Source organism: Salvelinus alpinus, chromosome 14 (assembly GCF_045679555.1).
Source record: "Salvelinus alpinus chromosome 14, SLU_Salpinus.1, whole genome shotgun sequence".
NCBI lineage: Eukaryota > Metazoa > Chordata > Actinopteri > Salmoniformes > Salmonidae > Salvelinus > Salvelinus alpinus.
The window spans coordinates 43029481-43052570 of record NC_092099.1 but is presented as its reverse complement, the minus strand read 5'-3'; the positions used below and the strand labels follow the sequence as shown (position 1 = coordinate 43052570).

The 23090-nt window shown below is 51.4% G+C and overlaps 1 protein-coding gene across 1 annotated transcript in view; it reads left to right on the top strand.

Moving 5' to 3' along the window:
• Positions 1–21142, top strand: part of LOC139538930 (transmembrane protein 198-like) — a 91231-nt gene extending 70089 nt beyond the window's left edge. Inside the window, exon 7 of the mRNA XM_071341512.1 lies at positions 19524–21142. Coding sequence (XP_071197613.1) covers positions 19524–19679 — 156 coding nt within the window. The 3' untranslated portion in view covers positions 19680–21142. The remainder of the gene's footprint in view (positions 1–19523) is intronic.
• The last annotated feature ends 1948 nt before the right edge of the window (positions 21143–23090 follow it).

Below are 23090 nucleotides of genomic sequence, written 5' to 3'. Positions count from 1 at the left end.
CCTACTATGGGTCCTGGTCAACAGTAGTGCCCTACTATCGGTCCTGGTCAACAGTAGTGCCCTACTATCGGTCCTGGTCAACAGTAGTGCCCTACTATCGGTCCTGGTCAACAGTAGTGCCCTACTATCGGTCCTGGTCAACAGTAGTGCACTACTATGGGTCCTGGTCAACAGTAGTGCCCTACTATGGGTCCTGGTCAACAGTAGTGCCCTACTATCGGTCCTGGTCAACAGTAGTGCCCTACTATCGGTCCTGGTCAACAGTAGTGTCCTACTATGGGTCCTGGTCAACAGTAGTGCCCTACTATCGGTCCTGGTCAACAGTAGTGCCCTACTATCGGTCCTGGTCAACAGTAGTGTCCTACTATGGGTCCTGGTCAACAGTAGTGCACTACTATGGGTCCTGGTCAACAGTAGTGCACTACTATCGGTCCTGGTCAACAGTAGTGCCCTACTATGGGTCCTGGTCAACAGTAGTGCCCTACTATCGGTCCTGGTCAACAGTAGTGCCCAACTATGGGTCCTGGTCAACAGTAGTGCCCTACTATGGGTCCTGGTCAACAGTAGTGCCCTACTATGGGTCCTGGTCAACAGTAGTGCCCTACTACTATGGGTCCTGGTCAACAGTAGTGCCCTACTGCTATGGGTCCTGGTCAACAGTAGTGCCCTACTACTATGGTTCCTGGTCTACAGTAGTGTCCTACTATCGGTCCTGGTCAACAGTAGTGCCCTACTATCGGTCCTGGTCAACAGTAGTGCCCTACTACTATGGGTCCTGGTCAACAGTAGTGCCCTACTACAATGGGTCCTGGTCAACAGTAGTGCCTACTATCGGTCCTGGTCAACAGTAGTGCCCTACTATGGGTCCTGGTCAACAGTAGTAACCTACTACTATGGGTCCTGGTCAACAGTAGTGCCCTACTATCGGTCCTGGTCAACAGTAGTGCCCTACTATGGGTCCTGGTCAACAGTAGTGCCCTACTATCGGTCCTGGTCAACAGTAGTGCCCTACTATGGGTCCTGGTCAACAGTAGTGCCCTACTATGGGTCCTGGTCAACAGTAGTGCACTACTATGGGTCCTGGTCAACAGTAGTGCCCTACTATGGGTCCTGGTCAACAGTAGTGCCCTACTATCGGTCCTGGTCAACAGTAGTGCCCTACTATCGGTCCTGGTCAACAGTAGTGTCCTACTATGGGTCCTGGTCAACAGTAGTGCACTACTATGGGTCCTGGTCAACAGTAGTGCACTACTATCGGTCCTGGTCAACAGTAGTGCACTACTATGGGTCCCGGTCAACAGTAGTGGCCTACTATCGGTCCTGGTCAACAGTAGTGGCCTACTATGGGTCCTGGTCAACAGTAGTGCCCTACTATCGGTCCTGGTCAACAGTAGTGCCCTACTATGGGTCCTGGTCAACAGTAGTGCCCAACTATGGGTCCTGGTCAACAGTAGTGCCCTACTATCGGTCCTGGTCAACAGTAGTGCCCTACTATGGGTCCTGGTCAACAGTAGTGCCCTACTATCAGTCCTGGTCAACAGTAGTGCCCTACTATGGGTCCTGGTCAACAGTAGTGTCCTACTATGGGTCCTGGTCAACAGTAGTGTCCTACTACTATCGGTCCTGGTCAACAGTAGTGCCCTACTATGGGTCCTGGTCAACAGTAGTGTCCTAATACTATGGGTCCTGGTCAACAGTAGTGCCCTACTACTATGGGTCCTGGTCAACAGTAGTGCCCTACTATGGGTCCTGGTCAACAGTAGTGCCCTACTATGGGTCCTGGTCAACCAACAGTAGTGCCCTACTATGGGTCCTGGTCAACAGTAGTGCCATACTATGGGTCCTGGTCAACAGTAGTGCCCTACTATGGGTCCTGGTCAACAGTAGTGCCCTACTATGGGTCCTGGTCAACAGTAGTGTCCTACTACTATGGGTCCTGGTCAACAGTAGTGCCCTACTACTATGGGTCCTGGTCAACAGTAGTGCCCTACTATGGGTCCTGGTCAACAGTAGTGCCCTACTATGGGCCCTGGTCAACAGTAGTGCCCTACTATCGGTCCTGGTCAACAGTAGTGGCCTACTATGGGTCCTGGTCAACAGTAGTGCCCTACTATGGGTCCTGGTCAACAGTAGTGCCCTACTATGGGTCCTGGTCAACAGTAGTGCCCTACTATGGGTCCTGGTCAACAGTAGTGCCCTACTATCGGTCCTGGTCAACAGTAGTGCCCTACTATGGGTCCTGGTCAACAGTAGTGCCCTACTATGGCTCCTGGTCAACAGTAGTGCCCTACTATGGGTCCTGGTCAACAGTAGTGCCCTACTATCGGTCCTGGTCAACAGTAGTGCCCTACTATGGGTCCTGGTCAACAGTAGTGCCCTACTATGGGTCCTGGTCAACAGTAGTGCCCTACTATGGGTCCTGGTCAACAGTAGTGCCCTACTATGGGTCCTGGTCAACAGTAGTGCCCTACTATCGGTCCTGGTCAACAGTAGTGCCCTACTACGGGTCCTGGTCAACAGTATTGCCCTACTATCGGTCCTGGTCAACAGTAGTGCCCTACTATGGGTCCTGGTCAACAGTAGTGCCCTACTATGGGTCCTGGTCAACAGTAGTGCCCTACTATGGGTCCTGGTCAACAGTAGTGCCCTACTATGGGTCCTGGTCAACAGTAGTGCCCTACTACTATGGGTCCTGGTCAACAGTAGTGCCCTACTGCTATGGGTCCTGGTCAACAGTAGTGCCCTACTACTATGGTTCCTGGTCTACAGTAGTGTCCTACTATCGGTCCTGGTCAACAGTAGTGCCCTACTATCGGTCCTGGTCAACAGTAGTGCCCTACTACTATGGGTCCTGGTCAACAGTAGTGCCCTACTACAATGGGTCCTGGTCAACAGTAGTGCCTACTATCGGTCCTGGTCAACAGTAGTGCCCTACTATGGGTCCTGGTCAACAGTAGTGCCCTACTACTATGGGTCCTGGTCAACAGTAGTGCCCTACTATCGGTCCTGGTCAACAGTAGTGCCCTACTATGGGTCCTGGTCAACAGTAGTGCCCTACTATCGGTCCTGGTCAACAGTAGTGCCCTACTATGGGTCCTGGTCAACAGTAGTGCCCTACTATGGGTCCTGGTCAACAGTAGTGCACTACTATGGGTCCTGGTCAACAGTAGTGCCCTACTATGGGTCCTGGTCAACAGTAGTGCCCTACTATCGGTCCTGGTCAACAGTAGTGCCCTACTATCGGTCCTGGTCAACAGTAGTGTCCTACTATGGGTCCTGGTCAACAGTAGTGCACTACTATGGGTCCTGGTCAACAGTAGTGCACTACTATCGGTCCTGGTCAACAGTAGTGCACTACTATGGGTCCCGGTCAACAGTAGTGGCCTACTATCGGTCCTGGTCAACAGTAGTGGCCTACTATGGGTCCTGGTCAACAGTAGTGCCCTACTATCGGTCCTGGTCAACAGTAGTGCCCTACTATGGGTCCTGGTCAACAGTAGTGCCCAACTATGGGTCCTGGTCAACAGTAGTGCCCTACTATCGGTCCTGGTCAACAGTAGTGCCCTACTATGGGTCCTGGTCAACAGTAGTGCCCTACTATCAGTCCTGGTCAACAGTAGTGCCCTACTATGGGTCCTGGTCAACAGTAGTGCCCTACTATGGGTCCTGGTCAACAGTAGTGCCCTACTATGGGTCCTGATCAACAGTAGTGGCCTACTATGGGTCCTGGTCAACAGTAGTGCCCTACTATCGGTCCTGGTCAGCAGTAGTGCCCTACTATGGGTCCTGGTCAACAGTAGTGCCCTACTATCAGTCCTGGTCAACAGTAGTGGCCTACTATGGGTCCTGGTCAACAGTAGTGCCCTACTATGGGTCCTGGTCAACAGTAGTGTCCTACTATGGGTCCTGGTCAACAGTAGTGCCCTACTATCGGTCCTGGTCAACAGTAGTGCCCTACTATGGGTCCTGGTCAACAGTAGTGCCCTACTATCGTTCCTGGTCAACAGTAGTGCCCTACTATGGGTCATGGTCAACAGTAGTGCCCTACTATGGGTCCTGGTCAACAGTAGTGTCCTACTATGGGTCCTGGTCAACAGTAGTGTCCTACTACTATCGGTCCTGGTCAACAGTAGTGCCCTACTATGGGTCCTGGTCAACAGTAGTGTCCTAATACTATGGGTCCTGGTCAACAGTAGTGCCCTACTACTATGGGTCCTGGTCAACAGTAGTGCCCTACTATGGGTCCTGGTCAACAGTAGTGCCCTACTATGGGTCCTGGTCAACAGTAGTGCCCTACTATGGGTCCTGGTCAACAGTAGTGCCCTACTATCGGTCCTGGTCAACAGTAGTGCCCTACTATGGGTCCTGATCAACAGTAGTGCCATACTATGGGTCCTGATCAACAGTAGTGCCATACTATGGGTCCTGGTCAACAGTAGTGCCCTACTATGGGACCTGGTCAACAGTAGTGCCCTACTATGGGTCCTGGTCAACAGTAGTGTCCTACTACTATGGGTCCTGGTCAACAGTAGTGCCCTACTACTATGGGTCCTGGTCAACAGTAGTGCCCTACTATGGGCCCTGGTCAACAGTAGTGCCCTACTATGGGTCCTGGTCAACAGTAGTGCCCTACTATCGGTCCTGGTCAACAGTAGTGGCCTACTATGGGTCCTGGTCAACAGTAGTGCCCTACTATGGGTCCTGGTCAACAGTAGTGCCCTACTATGGGTCCTGGTCAACAGTAGTGCCCTACTATGGGTCCTGGTCAACAGTAGTGCCCTACTATCGGTCCTGGTCAACAGTAGTGCCCTACTATGGGTCCTGGTCAACAGTAGTGCCCTACTATGGGTCCTGGTCAACAGTAGTGGCCTACTATGGGTCCTGGTCAACAGTAGTGCCCTACTATCGGTCCTGGTCAACAGTAGTGCCCTACTATGGGTCCTGGTCAACAGTAGTGCCCTACTATGGGTCCTGGTCAACAGTAGTGCCCTACTATGGGTCCTGGTCAACAGTAGTGCCCTACTATGGGTCCTGGTCAACAGTAGTGCCCTACTATCGGTCCTGGTCAACAGTAGTGCCCTACTACGGGTCCTGGTCAACAGTAGTGCCCTACTATCGGTCCTGGTCAACAGTAGTGCCCTACTATGGGTCCTGGTCAACAGTAGTGCCCTACTATGGGTCCTGGTCAACAGTAGTGCCCTACTATGGGTCCTGGTCAACAGTAGTGCCCTACTATGGGTCCTGGTCAACAGTAGTGCCCTACTACTATGGGTCCTGGTCAACAGTAGTGCCCTACTACTATGGGTCCTGGTCAACAGTAGTGCCCTACTACTATGGTTCCTGGTCTACAGTAGTGTCCTACTATCGGTCCTGGTCAACAGTAGTGCCCTACTATCGGTCCTGGTCAACAGTAGTGCCCTACTACTATGGGTCCTGGTCAACAGTAGTGCCCTACTACTATGGGTCCTGGTCAACAGTAGTGCCTACTATCGGTCCTGGTCAACAGTAGTGCCCTACTATGGGTCCTGGTCAACAGTAGTGCCCTACTACTATGGGTCCTGGTCAACAGTAGTGCCCTACTATCGGTCCTGGTCAACAGTAGTGCCCTACTATGGGTCCTGGTCAACAGTAGTGCCCTACTATCGGTCCTGGTCAACAGTAGTGCCCTACTATGGGTCCTGGTCAACAGTAGTGCCCTACTATGGGTCCTGGTCAACAGTAGTGCACTACTATGGGTCCTGGTCAACAGTAGTGCCCTACTATGGGTCCTGGTCAACAGTAGTGCCCTACTATCGGTCCTGGTCAACAGTAGTGCCCTACTATCGGTCCTGGTCAACAGTAGTGTCCTACTATGGGTCCTGGTCAACAGTAGTGCACTACTATGGGTCCTGGTCAACAGTAGTGCACTACTATCGGTCCTGGTCAACAGTAGTGCCCTACTATGGGTCCTGGTCAACAGTAGTGCCCTACTATGGGTCCTGGTCAACAGTAGTGCCCTACTATGGGTCCTGGTCAACAGTAGTGCCCTACTATGGGTCCTGGTCAACAGTAGTGCCCTACTACTATGGGTCCTGGTCAACAGTAGTGCCCTACTGCTATGGGTCCTGGTCAACAGTAGTGCCCTACTACTATGGTTCCTGGTCTACAGTAGTGTCCTACTATCGGTCCTGGTCAACAGTAGTGCCCTACTATCGGTCCTGGTCAACAGTAGTGCCCTACTACTATGGGTCCTGGTCAACAGTAGTGCACTACTATGGGTCCTGGTCAACAGTAGTGCCCTACTATGGGTCCTGGTCAACAGTAGTGCCCTACTATCGGTCCTGGTCAACAGTAGTGTCCTACTATGGGTCCTGGTCAACAGTAGTGCCCTACTGCTATGGGTCCTGGTCAACAGTAGTGCCCTACTACTATGGTTCCTGGTCTACAGTAGTGTCCTACTATCGGTCCTGGTCAACAGTAGTGCCCTACTATCGGTCCTGGTCAACAGTAGTGCCCTACTACTATGGGTCCTGGTCAACAGTAGTGCCCTACTATGGGTCCTGGTCAACAGTAGTGCCCTACTATGGGTCCTGGTCAACAGTAGTGCCCTACTATCGGTCCTGGTCAACAGTAGTGCCCTACTATGGGTCCTGGTCAACAGTAGTGCCCTACTATGGGTCCTGGTCAACAGTAGTGGCCTACTATGGGTCCTGGTCAACAGTAGTGCCCTACTATCGGTCCTGGTCAACAGTAGTGCCCTACTATGGGTCCTGGTCAACAGTAGTGCCCTACTATGGGTCCTGGTCAACAGTAGTGCCCTACTATGGGTCCTGGTCAACAGTAGTGCCCTACTATGGGTCCTGGTCAACAGTAGTGCCCTACTATCGGTCCTGGTCAACAGTAGTGCCCTACTACGGGTCCTGGTCAACAGTAGTGCCCTACTATCGGTCCTGGTCAACAGTAGTGCCCTACTATGGGTCCTGGTCAACAGTAGTGCCCTACTATGGGTCCTGGTCAACAGTAGTGCCCTACTATGGGTCCTGGTCAACAGTAGTGCCCTACTATGGGTCCTGGTCAACAGTAGTGCCCTACTACTATGGGTCCTGGTCAACAGTAGTGCCCTACTACTATGGGTCCTGGTCAACAGTAGTGCCCTACTACTATGGTTCCTGGTCTACAGTAGTGTCCTACTATCGGTCCTGGTCAACAGTAGTGCCCTACTATCGGTCCTGGTCAACAGTAGTGCCCTACTACTATGGGTCCTGGTCAACAGTAGTGCCCTACTACTATGGGTCCTGGTCAACAGTAGTGCCTACTATCGGTCCTGGTCAACAGTAGTGCCCTACTATGGGTCCTGGTCAACAGTAGTGCCCTACTACTATGGGTCCTGGTCAACAGTAGTGCCCTACTATCGGTCCTGGTCAACAGTAGTGCCCTACTATGGGTCCTGGTCAACAGTAGTGCCCTACTATCGGTCCTGGTCAACAGTAGTGCCCTACTATGGGTCCTGGTCAACAGTAGTGCCCTACTATGGGTCCTGGTCAACAGTAGTGGCCTACTATGGGTCCTGGTCAACAGTAGTGCCCTACTATCGGTCCTGGTCAACAGTAGTGCCCTACTATGGGTCCTGGTCAACAGTAGTGCCCTACTATGGGTCCTGGTCAACAGTAGTGCCCTACTATGGGTCCTGGTCAACAGTAGTGCCCTACTATGGGTCCTGGTCAACAGTAGTGCCCTACTATCGGTCCTGGTCAACAGTAGTGCCCTACTACGGGTCCTGGTCAACAGTAGTGCCCTACTATCGGTCCTGGTCAACAGTAGTGCCCTACTATGGGTCCTGGTCAACAGTAGTGCCCTACTATGGGTCCTGGTCAACAGTAGTGCCCTACTATGGGTCCTGGTCAACAGTAGTGCCCTACTATGGGTCCTGGTCAACAGTAGTGCCCTACTACTATGGGTCCTGGTCAACAGTAGTGCCCTACTACTATGGGTCCTGGTCAACAGTAGTGCCCTACTACTATGGTTCCTGGTCTACAGTAGTGTCCTACTATCGGTCCTGGTCAACAGTAGTGCCCTACTATCGGTCCTGGTCAACAGTAGTGCCCTACTACTATGGGTCCTGGTCAACAGTAGTGCCCTACTACTATGGGTCCTGGTCAACAGTAGTGCCTACTATCGGTCCTGGTCAACAGTAGTGCCCTACTATGGGTCCTGGTCAACAGTAGTGCCCTACTACTATGGGTCCTGGTCAACAGTAGTGCCCTACTATCGGTCCTGGTCAACAGTAGTGCCCTACTATGGGTCCTGGTCAACAGTAGTGCCCTACTATCGGTCCTGGTCAACAGTAGTGCCCTACTATGGGTCCTGGTCAACAGTAGTGCCCTACTATGGGTCCTGGTCAACAGTAGTGCACTACTATGGGTCCTGGTCAACAGTAGTGCCCTACTATGGGTCCTGGTCAACAGTAGTGCCCTACTATCGGTCCTGGTCAACAGTAGTGCCCTACTATCGGTCCTGGTCAACAGTAGTGTCCTACTATGGGTCCTGGTCAACAGTAGTGCACTACTATGGGTCCTGGTCAACAGTAGTGCACTACTATCGGTCCTGGTCAACAGTAGTGCCCTACTATGGGTCCTGGTCAACAGTAGTGCCCTACTATGGGTCCTGGTCAACAGTAGTGCCCTACTATGGGTCCTGGTCAACAGTAGTGCCCTACTATGGGTCCTGGTCAACAGTAGTGCCCTACTACTATGGGTCCTGGTCAACAGTAGTGCCCTACTGCTATGGGTCCTGGTCAACAGTAGTGCCCTACTACTATGGTTCCTGGTCTACAGTAGTGTCCTACTATCGGTCCTGGTCAACAGTAGTGCCCTACTATCGGTCCTGGTCAACAGTAGTGCCCTACTACTATGGGTCCTGGTCAACAGTAGTGCACTACTATGGGTCCTGGTCAACAGTAGTGCCCTACTATGGGTCCTGGTCAACAGTAGTGCCCTACTATCGGTCCTGGTCAACAGTAGTGTCCTACTATGGGTCCTGGTCAACAGTAGTGCCCTACTGCTATGGGTCCTGGTCAACAGTAGTGCCCTACTACTATGGTTCCTGGTCTACAGTAGTGTCCTACTATCGGTCCTGGTCAACAGTAGTGCCCTACTATCGGTCCTGGTCAACAGTAGTGCCCTACTACTATGGGTCCTGGTCAACAGTAGTGCCCTACTATGGGTCCTGGTCAACAGTAGTGCCCTACTATGGGTCCTGGTCAACAGTAGTGCCCTACTATCGGTCCTGGTCAACAGTAGTGCCCTACTATGGGTCCTGGTCAACAGTAGTGCCCTACTATGGGTCCTGGTCAACAGTAGTGGCCTACTATGGGTCCTGGTCAACAGTAGTGCCCTACTATCGGTCCTGGTCAACAGTAGTGCCCTACTATGGGTCCTGGTCAACAGTAGTGCCCTACTATGGGTCCTGGTCAACAGTAGTGCCCTACTATGGGTCCTGGTCAACAGTAGTGCCCTACTATGGGTCCTGGTCAACAGTAGTGCCCTACTATCGGTCCTGGTCAACAGTAGTGCCCTACTACGGGTCCTGGTCAACAGTAGTGCCCTACTATCGGTCCTGGTCAACAGTAGTGCCCTACTATGGGTCCTGGTCAACAGTAGTGCCCTACTATGGGTCCTGGTCAACAGTAGTGCCCTACTATGGGTCCTGGTCAACAGTAGTGCCCTACTATGGGTCCTGGTCAACAGTAGTGCCCTACTACTATGGGTCCTGGTCAACAGTAGTGCCCTACTACTATGGGTCCTGGTCAACAGTAGTGCCCTACTACTATGGTTCCTGGTCTACAGTAGTGTCCTACTATCGGTCCTGGTCAACAGTAGTGCCCTACTATCGGTCCTGGTCAACAGTAGTGCCCTACTACTATGGGTCCTGGTCAACAGTAGTGCCCTACTACTATGGGTCCTGGTCAACAGTAGTGCCTACTATCGGTCCTGGTCAACAGTAGTGCCCTACTATGGGTCCTGGTCAACAGTAGTGCCCTACTACTATGGGTCCTGGTCAACAGTAGTGCCCTACTATCGGTCCTGGTCAACAGTAGTGCCCTACTATGGGTCCTGGTCAACAGTAGTGCCCTACTATCGGTCCTGGTCAACAGTAGTGCCCTACTATGGGTCCTGGTCAACAGTAGTGCCCTACTATGGGTCCTGGTCAACAGTAGTGCACTACTATGGGTCCTGGTCAACAGTAGTGCCCTACTATGGGTCCTGGTCAACAGTAGTGCCCTACTATCGGTCCTGGTCAACAGTAGTGCCCTACTATCGGTCCTGGTCAACAGTAGTGTCCTACTATGGGTCCTGGTCAACAGTAGTGCACTACTATGGGTCCTGGTCAACAGTAGTGCACTACTATCGGTCCTGGTCAACAGTAGTGCCCTACTATGGGTCCTGGTCAACAGTAGTGCCCTACTATGGGTCCTGGTCAACAGTAGTGCCCTACTATGGGTCCTGGTCAACAGTAGTGCCCTACTATGGGTCCTGGTCAACAGTAGTGCCCTACTACTATGGGTCCTGGTCAACAGTAGTGCCCTACTGCTATGGGTCCTGGTCAACAGTAGTGCCCTACTACTATGGTTCCTGGTCTACAGTAGTGTCCTACTATCGGTCCTGGTCAACAGTAGTGCCCTACTATCGGTCCTGGTCAACAGTAGTGCCCTACTACTATGGGTCCTGGTCAACAGTAGTGCACTACTATGGGTCCTGGTCAACAGTAGTGCCCTACTATGGGTCCTGGTCAACAGTAGTGCCCTACTATCGGTCCTGGTCAACAGTAGTGTCCTACTATGGGTCCTGGTCAACAGTAGTGCCCTACTGCTATGGGTCCTGGTCAACAGTAGTGCCCTACTACTATGGTTCCTGGTCTACAGTAGTGTCCTACTATCGGTCCTGGTCAACAGTAGTGCCCTACTATCGGTCCTGGTCAACAGTAGTGCCCTACTACTATGGGTCCTGGTCAACAGTAGTGCCCTACTATGGGTCCTGGTCAACAGTAGTGCCCTACTATGGGTCCTGGTCAACAGTAGTGCCCTACTATGGGTCCTGGTCAACAGTAGTGCCCTACTACTATGGGTCCTGGTCAACAGTAGTGCCCTACTGCTATGGGTCCTGGTCAACAGTAGTGCCCTACTACTATGGTTCCTGGTCGACAGTAGTGTCCTACTATCGGTCCTGGTCAACAGTAGTGCCCTACTATCGGTCCTGGTCAACAGTAGTGCCCTACTACTATGGGTCCTGGTCAACAGTAGTGCACTACTATGGGTCCTGGTCAACAGTAGTGCCCTACTATGGGTCCTGGTCAACAGTAGTGCCCTACTATCGGTCCTGGTCAACAGTAGTGTCCTACTATGGGTCCTGGTCAACAGTAGTGCCCTACTGCTATGGGTCCTGGTCAACAGTAGTGCCCTACTACTATGGTTCCTGGTCTACAGTAGTGTCCTACTATCGGTCCTGGTCAACAGTAGTGCCCTACTATCGGTCCTGGTCAACAGTAGTGCCCTACTACTATGGGTCCTGGTCAACAGTAGTGCCCTACTATGGGTCCTGGTCAACAGTAGTGCCCTACTATGGGTCCTGGTCAACAGTAGTGCCCTACTATCGGTCCTGGTCAACAGTAGTGCCCTACTATGGGTCCTGGTCAACAGTAGTGCCCTACTATGGGTCCTGGTCAACAGTAGTGGCCTACTATGGGTCCTGGTCAACAGTAGTGCCCTACTATCGGTCCTGGTCAACAGTAGTGCCCTACTATGGGTCCTGGTCAACAGTAGTGCACTACTATGGGTCCTGGTCAACAGTAGTGCCCTACTATGGGTCCTGGTCAACAGTAGTGCCCTACTATGGGTCCTGGTCAACAGTAGTGCCCTACTATCGGTCCTGGTCAACAGTAGTGCCCTACTACGGGTCCTGGTCAACAGTAGTGCCCTACTATCGGTCCTGGTCAACAGTAGTGCCCTACTATGGGTCCTGGTCAACAGTAGTGCCCTACTATGGGTCCTGGTCAACAGTAGTGCCCTACTATGGGTCCTGGTCAACAGTAGTGCCCTACTATGGGTCCTGGTCAACAGTAGTGCCCTACTACTATGGGTCCTGGTCAACAGTAGTGCCCTACTACTATGGGTCCTGGTCAACAGTAGTGCCCTACTACTATGGTTCCTGGTCTACAGTAGTGTCCTACTATCGGTCCTGGTCAACAGTAGTGCCCTACTATCGGTCCTGGTCAACAGTAGTGCCCTACTACTATGGGTCCTGGTCAACAGTAGTGCCCTACTACTATGGGTCCTGGTCAACAGTAGTGCCTACTATCGGTCCTGGTCAACAGTAGTGCCCTACTATGGGTCCTGGTCAACAGTAGTGCCCTACTACTATGGGTCCTGGTCAACAGTAGTGCCCTACTATCGGTCCTGGTCAACAGTAGTGCCCTACTATGGGTCCTGGTCAACAGTAGTGCCCTACTATCGGTCCTGGTCAACAGTAGTGCCCTACTATGGGTCCTGGTCAACAGTAGTGCCCTACTATGGGTCCTGGTCAACAGTAGTGCACTACTATGGGTCCTGGTCAACAGTAGTGCCCTACTATGGGTCCTGGTCAACAGTAGTGCCCTACTATCGGTCCTGGTCAACAGTAGTGCCCTACTATCGGTCCTGGTCAACAGTAGTGTCCTACTATGGGTCCTGGTCAACAGTAGTGCACTACTATGGGTCCTGGTCAACAGTAGTGCACTACTATCGGTCCTGGTCAACAGTAGTGCCCTACTATGGGTCCTGGTCAACAGTAGTGCCCTACTATGGGTCCTGGTCAACAGTAGTGCCCTACTATGGGTCCTGGTCAACAGTAGTGCCCTACTATGGGTCCTGGTCAACAGTAGTGCCCTACTACTATGGGTCCTGGTCAACAGTAGTGCCCTACTGCTATGGGTCCTGGTCAACAGTAGTGCCCTACTACTATGGTTCCTGGTCTACAGTAGTGTCCTACTATCGGTCCTGGTCAACAGTAGTGCCCTACTATCGGTCCTGGTCAACAGTAGTGCCCTACTACTATGGGTCCTGGTCAACAGTAGTGCACTACTATGGGTCCTGGTCAACAGTAGTGCCCTACTATGGGTCCTGGTCAACAGTAGTGCCCTACTATCGGTCCTGGTCAACAGTAGTGTCCTACTATGGGTCCTGGTCAACAGTAGTGCCCTACTGCTATGGGTCCTGGTCAACAGTAGTGCCCTACTACTATGGTTCCTGGTCTACAGTAGTGTCCTACTATCGGTCCTGGTCAACAGTAGTGCCCTACTATCGGTCCTGGTCAACAGTAGTGCCCTACTACTATGGGTCCTGGTCAACAGTAGTGCACTACTATGGGTCCTGGTCAACAGTAGTGCCCTACTATGGGTCCTGGTCAACAGTAGTGCCCTACTATCGGTCCTGGTCAACAGTAGTGCCCTACTATCGGTCCTGGTCAACAGTAGTGTCCTACTATGGGTCCTGGTCAACAGTAGTGCACTACTATGGGTCCTGGTCAACAGTAGTGCACTACTATCGGTCCTGGTCAACAGTAGTGCACTACTATGGGTCCCGGTCAACAGTAGTGGCCTACTATCGGTCCTGGTCAACAGTAGTGGCCTACTATGGGTCCTGGTCAACAGTAGTGCCCTACTATCGGTCCTGGTCAACAGTAGTGCCCTACTATGGGTCCTGGTCAACAGTAGTGCCCAACTATGGGTCCTGGTCAACAGTAGTGCCCTACTATCGGTCCTGGTCAACAGTAGTGCCCTACTATGGGTCCTGGTCAACAGTAGTGCCCTACTATCAGTCCTGGTCAACAGTAGTGCCCTACTATGGGTCCTGGTCAACAGTAGTGCCCTACTATGGGTCCTGGTCAACAGTAGTGCCCTACTATGGGTCCTGATCAACAGTAGTGGCCTACTATGGGTCCTGGTCAACAGTAGTGCCCTACTATCGGTCCTGGTCAGCAGTAGTGCCCTACTATGGGTCCTGGTCAACAGTAGTGCCCTACTATCAGTCCTGGTCAACAGTAGTGGCCTACTATGGGTCCTGGTCAACAGTAGTGCCCTACTATGGGTCCTGGTCAACAGTAGTGTCCTACTATGGGTCCTGGTCAACAGTAGTGCCCTACTATCGGTCCTGGTCAACAGTAGTGCCCTACTATGGGTCCTGGTCAACAGTAGTGCCCTACTATCGGTCCTGGTCAACAGTAGTGCCCTACTATGGGTCATGGTCAACAGTAGTGCCCTACTATGGGTCCTGGTCAACAGTAGTGTCCTACTATGGGTCCTGGTCAACAGTAGTGTCCTACTACTATCGGTCCTGGTCAACAGTAGTGCCCTACTATGGGTCCTGGTCAACAGTAGTGTCCTAATACTATGGGTCCTGGTCAACAGTAGTGCCCTACTACTATGGGTCCTGGTCAACAGTAGTGCCCTACTATGGGTCCTGGTCAACAGTAGTGCCCTACTATGGGTCCTGGTCAACAGTAGTGCCCTACTATGGGTCCTGGTCAACAGTAGTGCCCTACTATCGGTCCTGGTCAACAGTAGTGCCCTACTATGGGTCCTGATCAACAGTAGTGCCATACTATGGGTCCTGGTCAACAGTAGTGCCCTACTATGGGACCTGGTCAACAGTAGTGCCCTACTATGGGTCCTGGTCAACAGTAGTGTCCTACTACTATGGGTCCTGGTCAACAGTAGTGCCCTACTACTATGGGTCCTGGTCAACAGTAGTGCCCTACTATGGGTCCTGGTCAACAGTAGTGCCCTACTATGGGTCCTGGTCAACAGTAGTGCCCTACTATCGGTCCTGGTCAACAGTAGTGGCCTACTATGGGTCCTGGTCAACAGTAGTGCCCTACTATGGGTCCTGGTCAACAGTAGTGCCCTACTATGGGTCCTGGTCAACAGTAGTGCCCTACTATGGGTCCTGGTCAACAGTAGTGCCCTACTATCGGTCCTGGTCAACAGTAGTGCCCTACTATGGGTCCTGGTCAACAGTAGTGCCCTACTATGGGTCCTGGTCAACAGTAGTGCCCTACTATGGGTCCTGGTCAACAGTAGTGCCCTACTATCGGTCCTGGTCAACAGTAGTGCCCTACTATGGGTCCTGGTCAACAGTAGTGCCCTACTATGGGTCCTGGTCAACAGTAGTGCCCTACTATGGGTCCTGGTCAACAGTAGTGCCCTACTATCGGTCCTGGTCAACAGTAGTGCCCTACTACGGGTCCTGGTCAACAGTAGTGCCCTACTATCGGTCCTGGTCAACAGTAGTGCCCTACTATGGGTCCTGGTCAACAGTAGTGCCCTACTATGGGTCCTGGTCAACAGTAGTGCCCTACTATGGGTCCTGGTCAACAGTAGTGCCCTACTATGGGTCCTGGTCAACAGTAGTGCCCTACTACTATGGGTCCTGGTCAACAGTAGTGCCCTACTACTATGGGTCCTGGTCAACAGTAGTGCCCTACTACTATGGTTCCTGGTCTACAGTAGTGTCCTACTATCGGTCCTGGTCAACAGTAGTGCCCTACTATCGGTCCTGGTCAACAGTAGTGCCCTACTACTATGGGTCCTGGTCAACAGTAGTGCCCTACTACTATGGGTCCTGGTCAACAGTAGTGCCTACTATCGGTCCTGGTCAACAGTAGTGCCCTACTATGGGTCCTGGTCAACAGTAGTGCCCTACTACTATGGGTCCTGGTCAACAGTAGTGCCCTACTACTATGGGTCCTGGTCAACAGTAGTGCCCTACTATCGGTCCTGGTCAACAGTAGTGCCCTACTATGGGTCCTGGTCAACAGTAGTGCCCTACTATCGGTCCTGGTCAACAGTAGTGCCCTACTATGGGTCCTGGTCAACAGTAGTGCCCTACTATGGGTCCTGGTCAACAGTAGTGCACTACTATGGGTCCTGGTCAACAGTAGTGCCCTACTATGGGTCCTGGTCAACAGTAGTGCCCTACTATCGGTCCTGGTCAACAGTAGTGCCCTACTATCGGTCCTGGTCAACAGTAGTGCCCTACTATGGGTCCTGGTCAACAGTAGTGCCCTACTATGGGTCCTGGTCAACAGTAGTGCCCTACTATCGGTCCTGGTCAACAGTAGTGCCCTACTATGGGTCCTGATCAACAGTAGTGCCATACTATGGGTCCTGGTCAACAGTAGTGCCCTACTATGGGACCTGGTCAACAGTAGTGCCCTACTATGGGTCCTGGTCAACAGTAGTGTCCTACTACTATGGGTCCTGGTCAACAGTAGTGCCCTACTACTATGGGTCCTGGTCAACAGTAGTGCCCTACTATGGGTCCTGGTCAACAGTAGTGCCCTACTATGGGTCCTGGTCAACAGTAGTGCCCTACTATCGGTCCTGGTCAACAGTAGTGGCCTACTATGGGTCCTGGTCAACAGTAGTGCCCTACTATGGGTCCTGGTCAACAGTAGTGCCCTACTATGGGTCCTGGTCAACAGTAGTGCCCTACTATGGGTCCTGGTCAACAGTAGTGCCCTACTATCGGTCCTGGTCAACAGTAGTGCCCTACTATGGGTCCTGGTCAACAGTAGTGCCCTACTATGGGTCCTGGTCAACAGTAGTGCCCTACTATGGGTCCTGGTCAACAGTAGTGCCCTACTATCGGTCCTGGTCAACAGTAGTGCCCTACTATGGGTCCTGGTCAACAGTAGTGCCCTACTATGGGTCCTGGTCAACAGTAGTGCCCTACTATGGGTCCTGGTCAACAGTAGTGCCCTACTATCGGTCCTGGTCAACAGTAGTGCCCTACTACGGGTCCTGGTCAACAGTAGTGCCCTACTATCGGTCCTGGTCAACAGTAGTGCCCTACTATGGGTCCTGGTCAACAGTAGTGCCCTACTATGGGTCCTGGTCAACAGTAGTGCCCTACTATGGGTCCTGGTCAACAGTAGTGCCCTACTATGGGTCCTGGTCAACAGTAGTGCCCTACTACTATGGGTCCTGGTCAACAGTAGTGCCCTACTACTATGGGTCCTGGTCAACAGTAGTGCCCTACTACTATGGTTCCTGGTCTACAGTAGTGTCCTACTATCGGTCCTGGTCAACAGTAGTGCCCTACTATCGGTCCTGGTCAACAGTAGTGCCCTACTACTATGGGTCCTGGTCAACAGTAGTGCCCTACTACTATGGGTCCTGGTCAACAGTAGTGCCTACTATCGGTCCTGGTCAACAGTAGTGCCCTACTATGGGTCCTGGTCAACAGTAGTGCCCTACTACTATGGGTCCTGGTCAACAGTAGTGCCCTACTACTATGGGTCCTGGTCAACAGTAGTGCCCTACTATCGGTCCTGGTCAACAGTAGTGCCCTACTATGGGTCCTGGTCAACAGTAGTGCCCTACTATCGGTCCTGGTCAACAGTAGTGCCCTACTATGGGTCCTGGTCAACAGTAGTGCCCTACTATGGGTCCTGGTCAACAGTAGTGCACTACTATGGGTCCTGGTCAACAGTAGTGCCCTACTATGGGTCCTGGTCAACAGTAGTGCCCTACTATCGGTCCTGGTCAACAGTAGTGCCCTACTATCGGTCCTGGTCAACAGTAGTGTCCTACTATGGGTCCTGGTCAACAGTAGTGCACTACTATGGGTCCTGGTCAACAGTAGTGCACTACTATCGGTCCTGGTCAACAGTAGTGCACTACTATGGGTCCCAGTCAACAGTAGTGGCCTACTATCGGTCCTGGTCAACAGTAGTGCCCTACTATCGGTCCTGGTCAACAGTAGTGCCCTACTATCGGTCCTGGTCAACAGTAGTGCCCTACTATGGGTCCTGGTCAACAGTAGTGCCCTACTATGGGTCCTGGTCAACAGTAGTGCCCTACTATGGGGCCTGGTCTACAGTAGTGCCCTACTATGGGTCCTGGTCAACAGTAGTGCCCTACTATCGGACCTGGTCAACAGTAGTGCCCTACTACTATGGGTCCTGGTCAACAGTAGTGCCCTACTATGTGTCCTGGTCAACAGTAGTGCCCTACTACTATGGGTCCTGGTCAACAGTAGTGCCCTACTATGGGTCCTGGTCAACAATAGTGCCCTACTATCGGTCCTGGTCAACAGTAGTGGCCTACTATGGGTCCTGGTCAACAGTAGTGCCCTACTATTGGTCCTGGTCAACAGTAGTGCCCTACTATCGGTCCTGGTCAACAGTAGTGCCCTACTATGGGTCCTGGTCAACAGTAGTGACCTACTATGGGTCCTGGTCAACAGTAGTGCCCTACTATGGGTCCTGGTCAACAGTAGTGCCCTACTATCGGTCCTGGTCAACAGTAGTGCCCTACTATGGGTCCTGGTCAACAGTAGTGGCCTACTATGGGTCCTGGTCAACAGTAGTGCCCTACTACTATCGGTCCTGGTCAACAGTAGTGCCCTACTATGGGTCCTGGTCAACAGTAGTGCCCTACTATGGGTCCTGGTCAACAGTAGTGCCCTATTATGGGTCCTGGTCAACAGTAGTGCCCTACTATGGGTCCTGGTCAACAGTAGTGCCCTACTATCGGTCCTGGTCAACAGTAGTGCCCTACTATCGGTCCTGGTCAACAGTAGTGCCCTACTACTATGGGTCCTAGTCAACAGTAGTGCCCTACTATGGGTCCTGGTCAACAGTAGTGCCCTACTATGAGTCCTGGTCAACAGTAGTGCCCTACTATGGGTCCTGGTCAACAGTAGTGCCCTACTATGAGCCCTGGTCAACAGTAGTGCCCTACTATGGGTCCTGGTCAACAGTAGTGCCCTACTATGGGTCCTGGTCAACAGTAGTGCCCTACTATGGGTCCTGGTCAACAGTAGTGCCCTACTATGGGTCCTGGTCAACAGTAGTGCCCTACTATCGGTCCTGGTCAACAGTAGTGCCCTACTATGGGTCCTGGTCAACAGTAGTGCCCTACTATCGGTCCTGGTCAACAGTAGTGCCCTACTATGGGTCCTGGTCAACAGTAGTGCCCTACTATGGGTCCTGGTCAACAGTAGTGCCCTACTATGGGTCCTGGTCAACAGTAGTGCCCTACTATGGGTCCTGGTCAACAGTAGTGCCCTACTATGGGTCCTGGTCAACAGTAGTGCCCTACTACTATGGGTCCTGGTCAACAGTAGTGCCCTACTATGGGTCCTGGTCAACAGTAGTGCCCTACTATCGGTCCTGGTCAACAGTAGTGCCCTACTATCGGTCCTGGTCAACAGTAGTGGCCTACTATGGGTCCTGGTCAACAGTAGTGCACTATATAGAAAATACGGTACCATTTTGGACTCAACCCCCTTCTATGTCTGTCTCAATACAGATGTAGGATCTTAATTTGACCTATATTGTCACAGCAAAATAATCTTAATCTGTCTTCGTCACTGTCTGTGTCTTGTGTCTCTGGACATCTGGAGTAATTGTTCTCTCTCTCCCTTTCCCTCTCTTTCTCCCTCTCTTTCTATCCTCTCTCACTCTCTCCCCTCTACCCTCTCCTTCTCCCTCCCCCTCCCTCCTCAGAGTTACATCGCTAGTTTCCGGGACAGACATGTGGACAGACGGGATTACCCTCACCACGGCAGGCCCATTGCCAGGCACCACACGGCTGACCGAGACTACGACTGTGGATCCCAAGTACCCCTGACTGCCCCCAATGGACCGGCTGTACGAGTTTGACATTGACAATAACCTTTATATCCTGTGACAGTGCTCCTACTGGTTTGGAGTGGTACTGTTTTGTCATTTTTTTTGTTTTTGTCCAGTGAAGCTCTCCAGTGTCCAGATTGAATGTTAATCTCTGGACTAATGTATTCCTAGATGGATATAGAAGGTTGACGTCACCCGTTCCCTTCTCTTTTCTTTTACCCTGAAGCAAATCAGTGTCCAGACTGAGATTAAACTTTGAACCCTGGACTGACTTATTCTGAGGGGGGGTGGGGGGTGGGGGGGGTATAGAAATGAAAGGCTTTTTGATGTCTTCCGTCGTCCTCTCTTCCATTCCCGTCCTTTAGTCCGTGGTTTACATGGGCTGTGGAACATATAAACCCTGCTGTGGTTCCCTACGTCTCAGCTCTTAAAGACATCTCTTTTTTTGGGGGAGCGTTACAATTCCCCTGAACACGTATGTCAATACCTGTATAGGGTCTTAAAAGGTGGAAGGATGCACTGACATTACCAGTAAGACATTAACTTCCCTGGAAATATGTCACGACAGTTGAAATACCATTTTCTCCTACTGTGATATGTGGTCTTGTGTTGTGTGTCTAAGATCATTGTACTGTGTTTGTCTACTGCCCCACGGTCCATTATTAGTCCGCACTAAGTCTCTTTATTCTGCTCATCTTAAACATGGCTAAGAGATGTTACCTTTAAATCGACTGTATTATTCAAAGAAACCTGCTATGGCTTCGATGTTGCCTTTACTGGCCTTGTGGGGGAGATGGAGTACAAGTCACCTGCTATTTCTCCCCTCTCCCCCTTCTCCTCTCCCCCTTCTCCTTTCCTCTCCCCTCCTCTCCCCCTTCTCCTCTCCCCTCCTCTCCTCCTTCTCCTCTCCCCTCTCCCCCTTCTCCTCTCCTCTCCCCCCTCACTTCTCCTCTCCCCTCCTCTCCTCTCCCCCCTCTCCCCTCCTCTCCCCCTTCTCCTCTCCTCTCCCCTCCTCTCCCCCTCTCCCCCTCTCTCCTCCTCTCCCCCTTCTCCTCTCCCCTCCTCCTCCCCCCTTTCCTCTCCCCTCCTCTCCCCCTTCTCCTCTCCCCTCCTCTATCCCTTCTCTTCTCCCCGTTCTCCTCTCCCCCCTCTCCCCTCCTCTCCCCCTTCTCCTCTCCCCTCCTATCCCCCCTTTCCTCTCCTCTCCCCCTTACCTTCTACTCTCCTCCTTCTCTTCCCCTCCCCCCTCTCCTCTCCCCCTCTCCCCTCCTCTCCCCCCTTTCCTCTCCCCCCTCTCCCCTCTTTCCTCTCCTCTCCCCTCCTATCCCCCCTTTCCTCTCCTCTCCTCTCCCCCTTACCTTCTCCTCCTTCTCTTCCCCTCCCCCCTCTCCTCCCCCTCCTCTTCTCATCTCCCCTTCTCATCTCCTCTCCTCTTCTGTCTTTGTATTGTATTTACCCCTACAGTCCTCCAAAACTGCAGTACAGTAGGAAGATAACATCACAAGTCCGTTAGACACATTTTGTGCTGTGACGGAAAACAAGGACTGTGGGGATATTATAGAGCATGTGATAATGTCTCCCTCTGTGTCAGGTACAGCACTATATCAGGTACAGCACATTCAACTCCTACATGAAGGGAAAAGCTCCTTTCAACTCCTACATGAAGGGAAAAGCTCATTTCAACTCCTACATGAAGGGAAAAGCTCATTTCAACGTCTACATGAAAGAGGGGAGCTCATTTCAACGTCTACATGAAGGGGAGAGCTCATTTCAACTCCTACATGAAAGAGGGGAGCTCATTTCAACTCCTACATGAAAGAGGGGAGCTAATTTCAACGTCTACATGAAAGAGGGGAGCTCATTTCAACTCCTACATGAAGGGAAAAGCTCATTTCAACTCCTACATGAGAGGGGAGCTCATTTCAACTCCTACATGAAAGGGGAGGAGCTCATTTCAACTGCTACATGAAAGGGGAGGAGCTCATTTCAACTCCTACATGAAGGGGGAGGAGCTCATTTCAACTCCTACATGACTGTACTGAAAACTTTCCCTCGACAATGTTCTTTCCTGTGATCGAGTGTGAAATGGTCATCTTTTGTGTTGGCGGTTAGTAAGATGTGACTGAAAGCATACAGGAGCTAACAAAGAGAAGATTATATATATATGTATGTATGTACTGTGAGAGCGCTATTGAATATGTGGATCTGTATTAACAGAGAGTGTCCTACGGTATATAGTACAGGCCTGGAAGTGTACTGAGGATTATTTCTGAAGATTCATTTCTGAACAGGGATCCGTCGTCCTTGCGTGTGTTGTTTTGCCAGTTTTTATATGCCACTTAACAGACGCTTTTATCCAAAGCGTTAAAAGCGTACATACATTTTACGTATCGGTGTATCCCCGGCGGGAATCAAACCCATGACCTTAGGCATTGCAAGCTCGGTGCGCTGAGCCACACAGGGACGCCGTGTGTGTGTTTATTACAAATATTACTAATATGTTGTACATATTAAAAAGGGGGGGCAGACGTCAAGATGTTTCGGGGTTCAATGGAGCCGTTCTCTATGTATCTTCACGTGTCGGGAGAAATAATCCTGAACGTGATTTACTCTCTGTGGGGGGGGGGAATGAACACAGCGCTATGAGTGAAGGACAAGACAATGGGGGGGTTACTTTGACTCTCTATCCTCCTGTCTGTTTTTTGTTACATAGTGAAAAAGGGCTTGAGGGTTTTCAAACAGTTTTCTTCTTGTTGTTATGTGACTGTTAGTCAAAATACTTTTAATGTATTTGTAAATACTGTACATCTTTTTGAATGCTGTATATATATATATATATATATTATGTTGTGTGTTCTTGTTAATTATTGTCATAATTAGTAGTTTAATTGATTTAATGCTCTGATTTATCCTTTTCTAAGTATAACTACATACCGCGATTCAAGGAGCGTTGTAGCGCAGCGTACTATAACAGATTGTAAAAAGGGCATTTTACGCTGACATTTTCAGAGTTTTACCATGAATACGCTCACCGCTAAAGTCTCCAAGGGGGAAAATGTCTGTCTGTAGAGCGCCGCTGCTGCTATTTAGTAGCTAGGCCGACATGATTATATGAGTTTTCTCTTCCGGACTGACTGGTCAGCTGTGGGTTTCCATGGCTGATTTGACAAATTATACAATATTTCCCTGTATAGGGCACTACTTTTGACCGGGGCCCATAGTGCATTACTTTTGATTAGGGCTCTGGTCAAAAGTAGTGCACTATATAGGGAATAGGGTGCCATAGGGCTCTGGTCAAAAGTAGTGCCCTATATAGGGAATAGGGTGCCATAGGGCTCTGGTCTAAAGTAGTGCACTATATAGGGAATAGGGTGCCATAGGGCTCTGGTCTAAAGTAGTGCACTATATAGGGAAGAGGGTGACATTTGGGATGTAATGCAT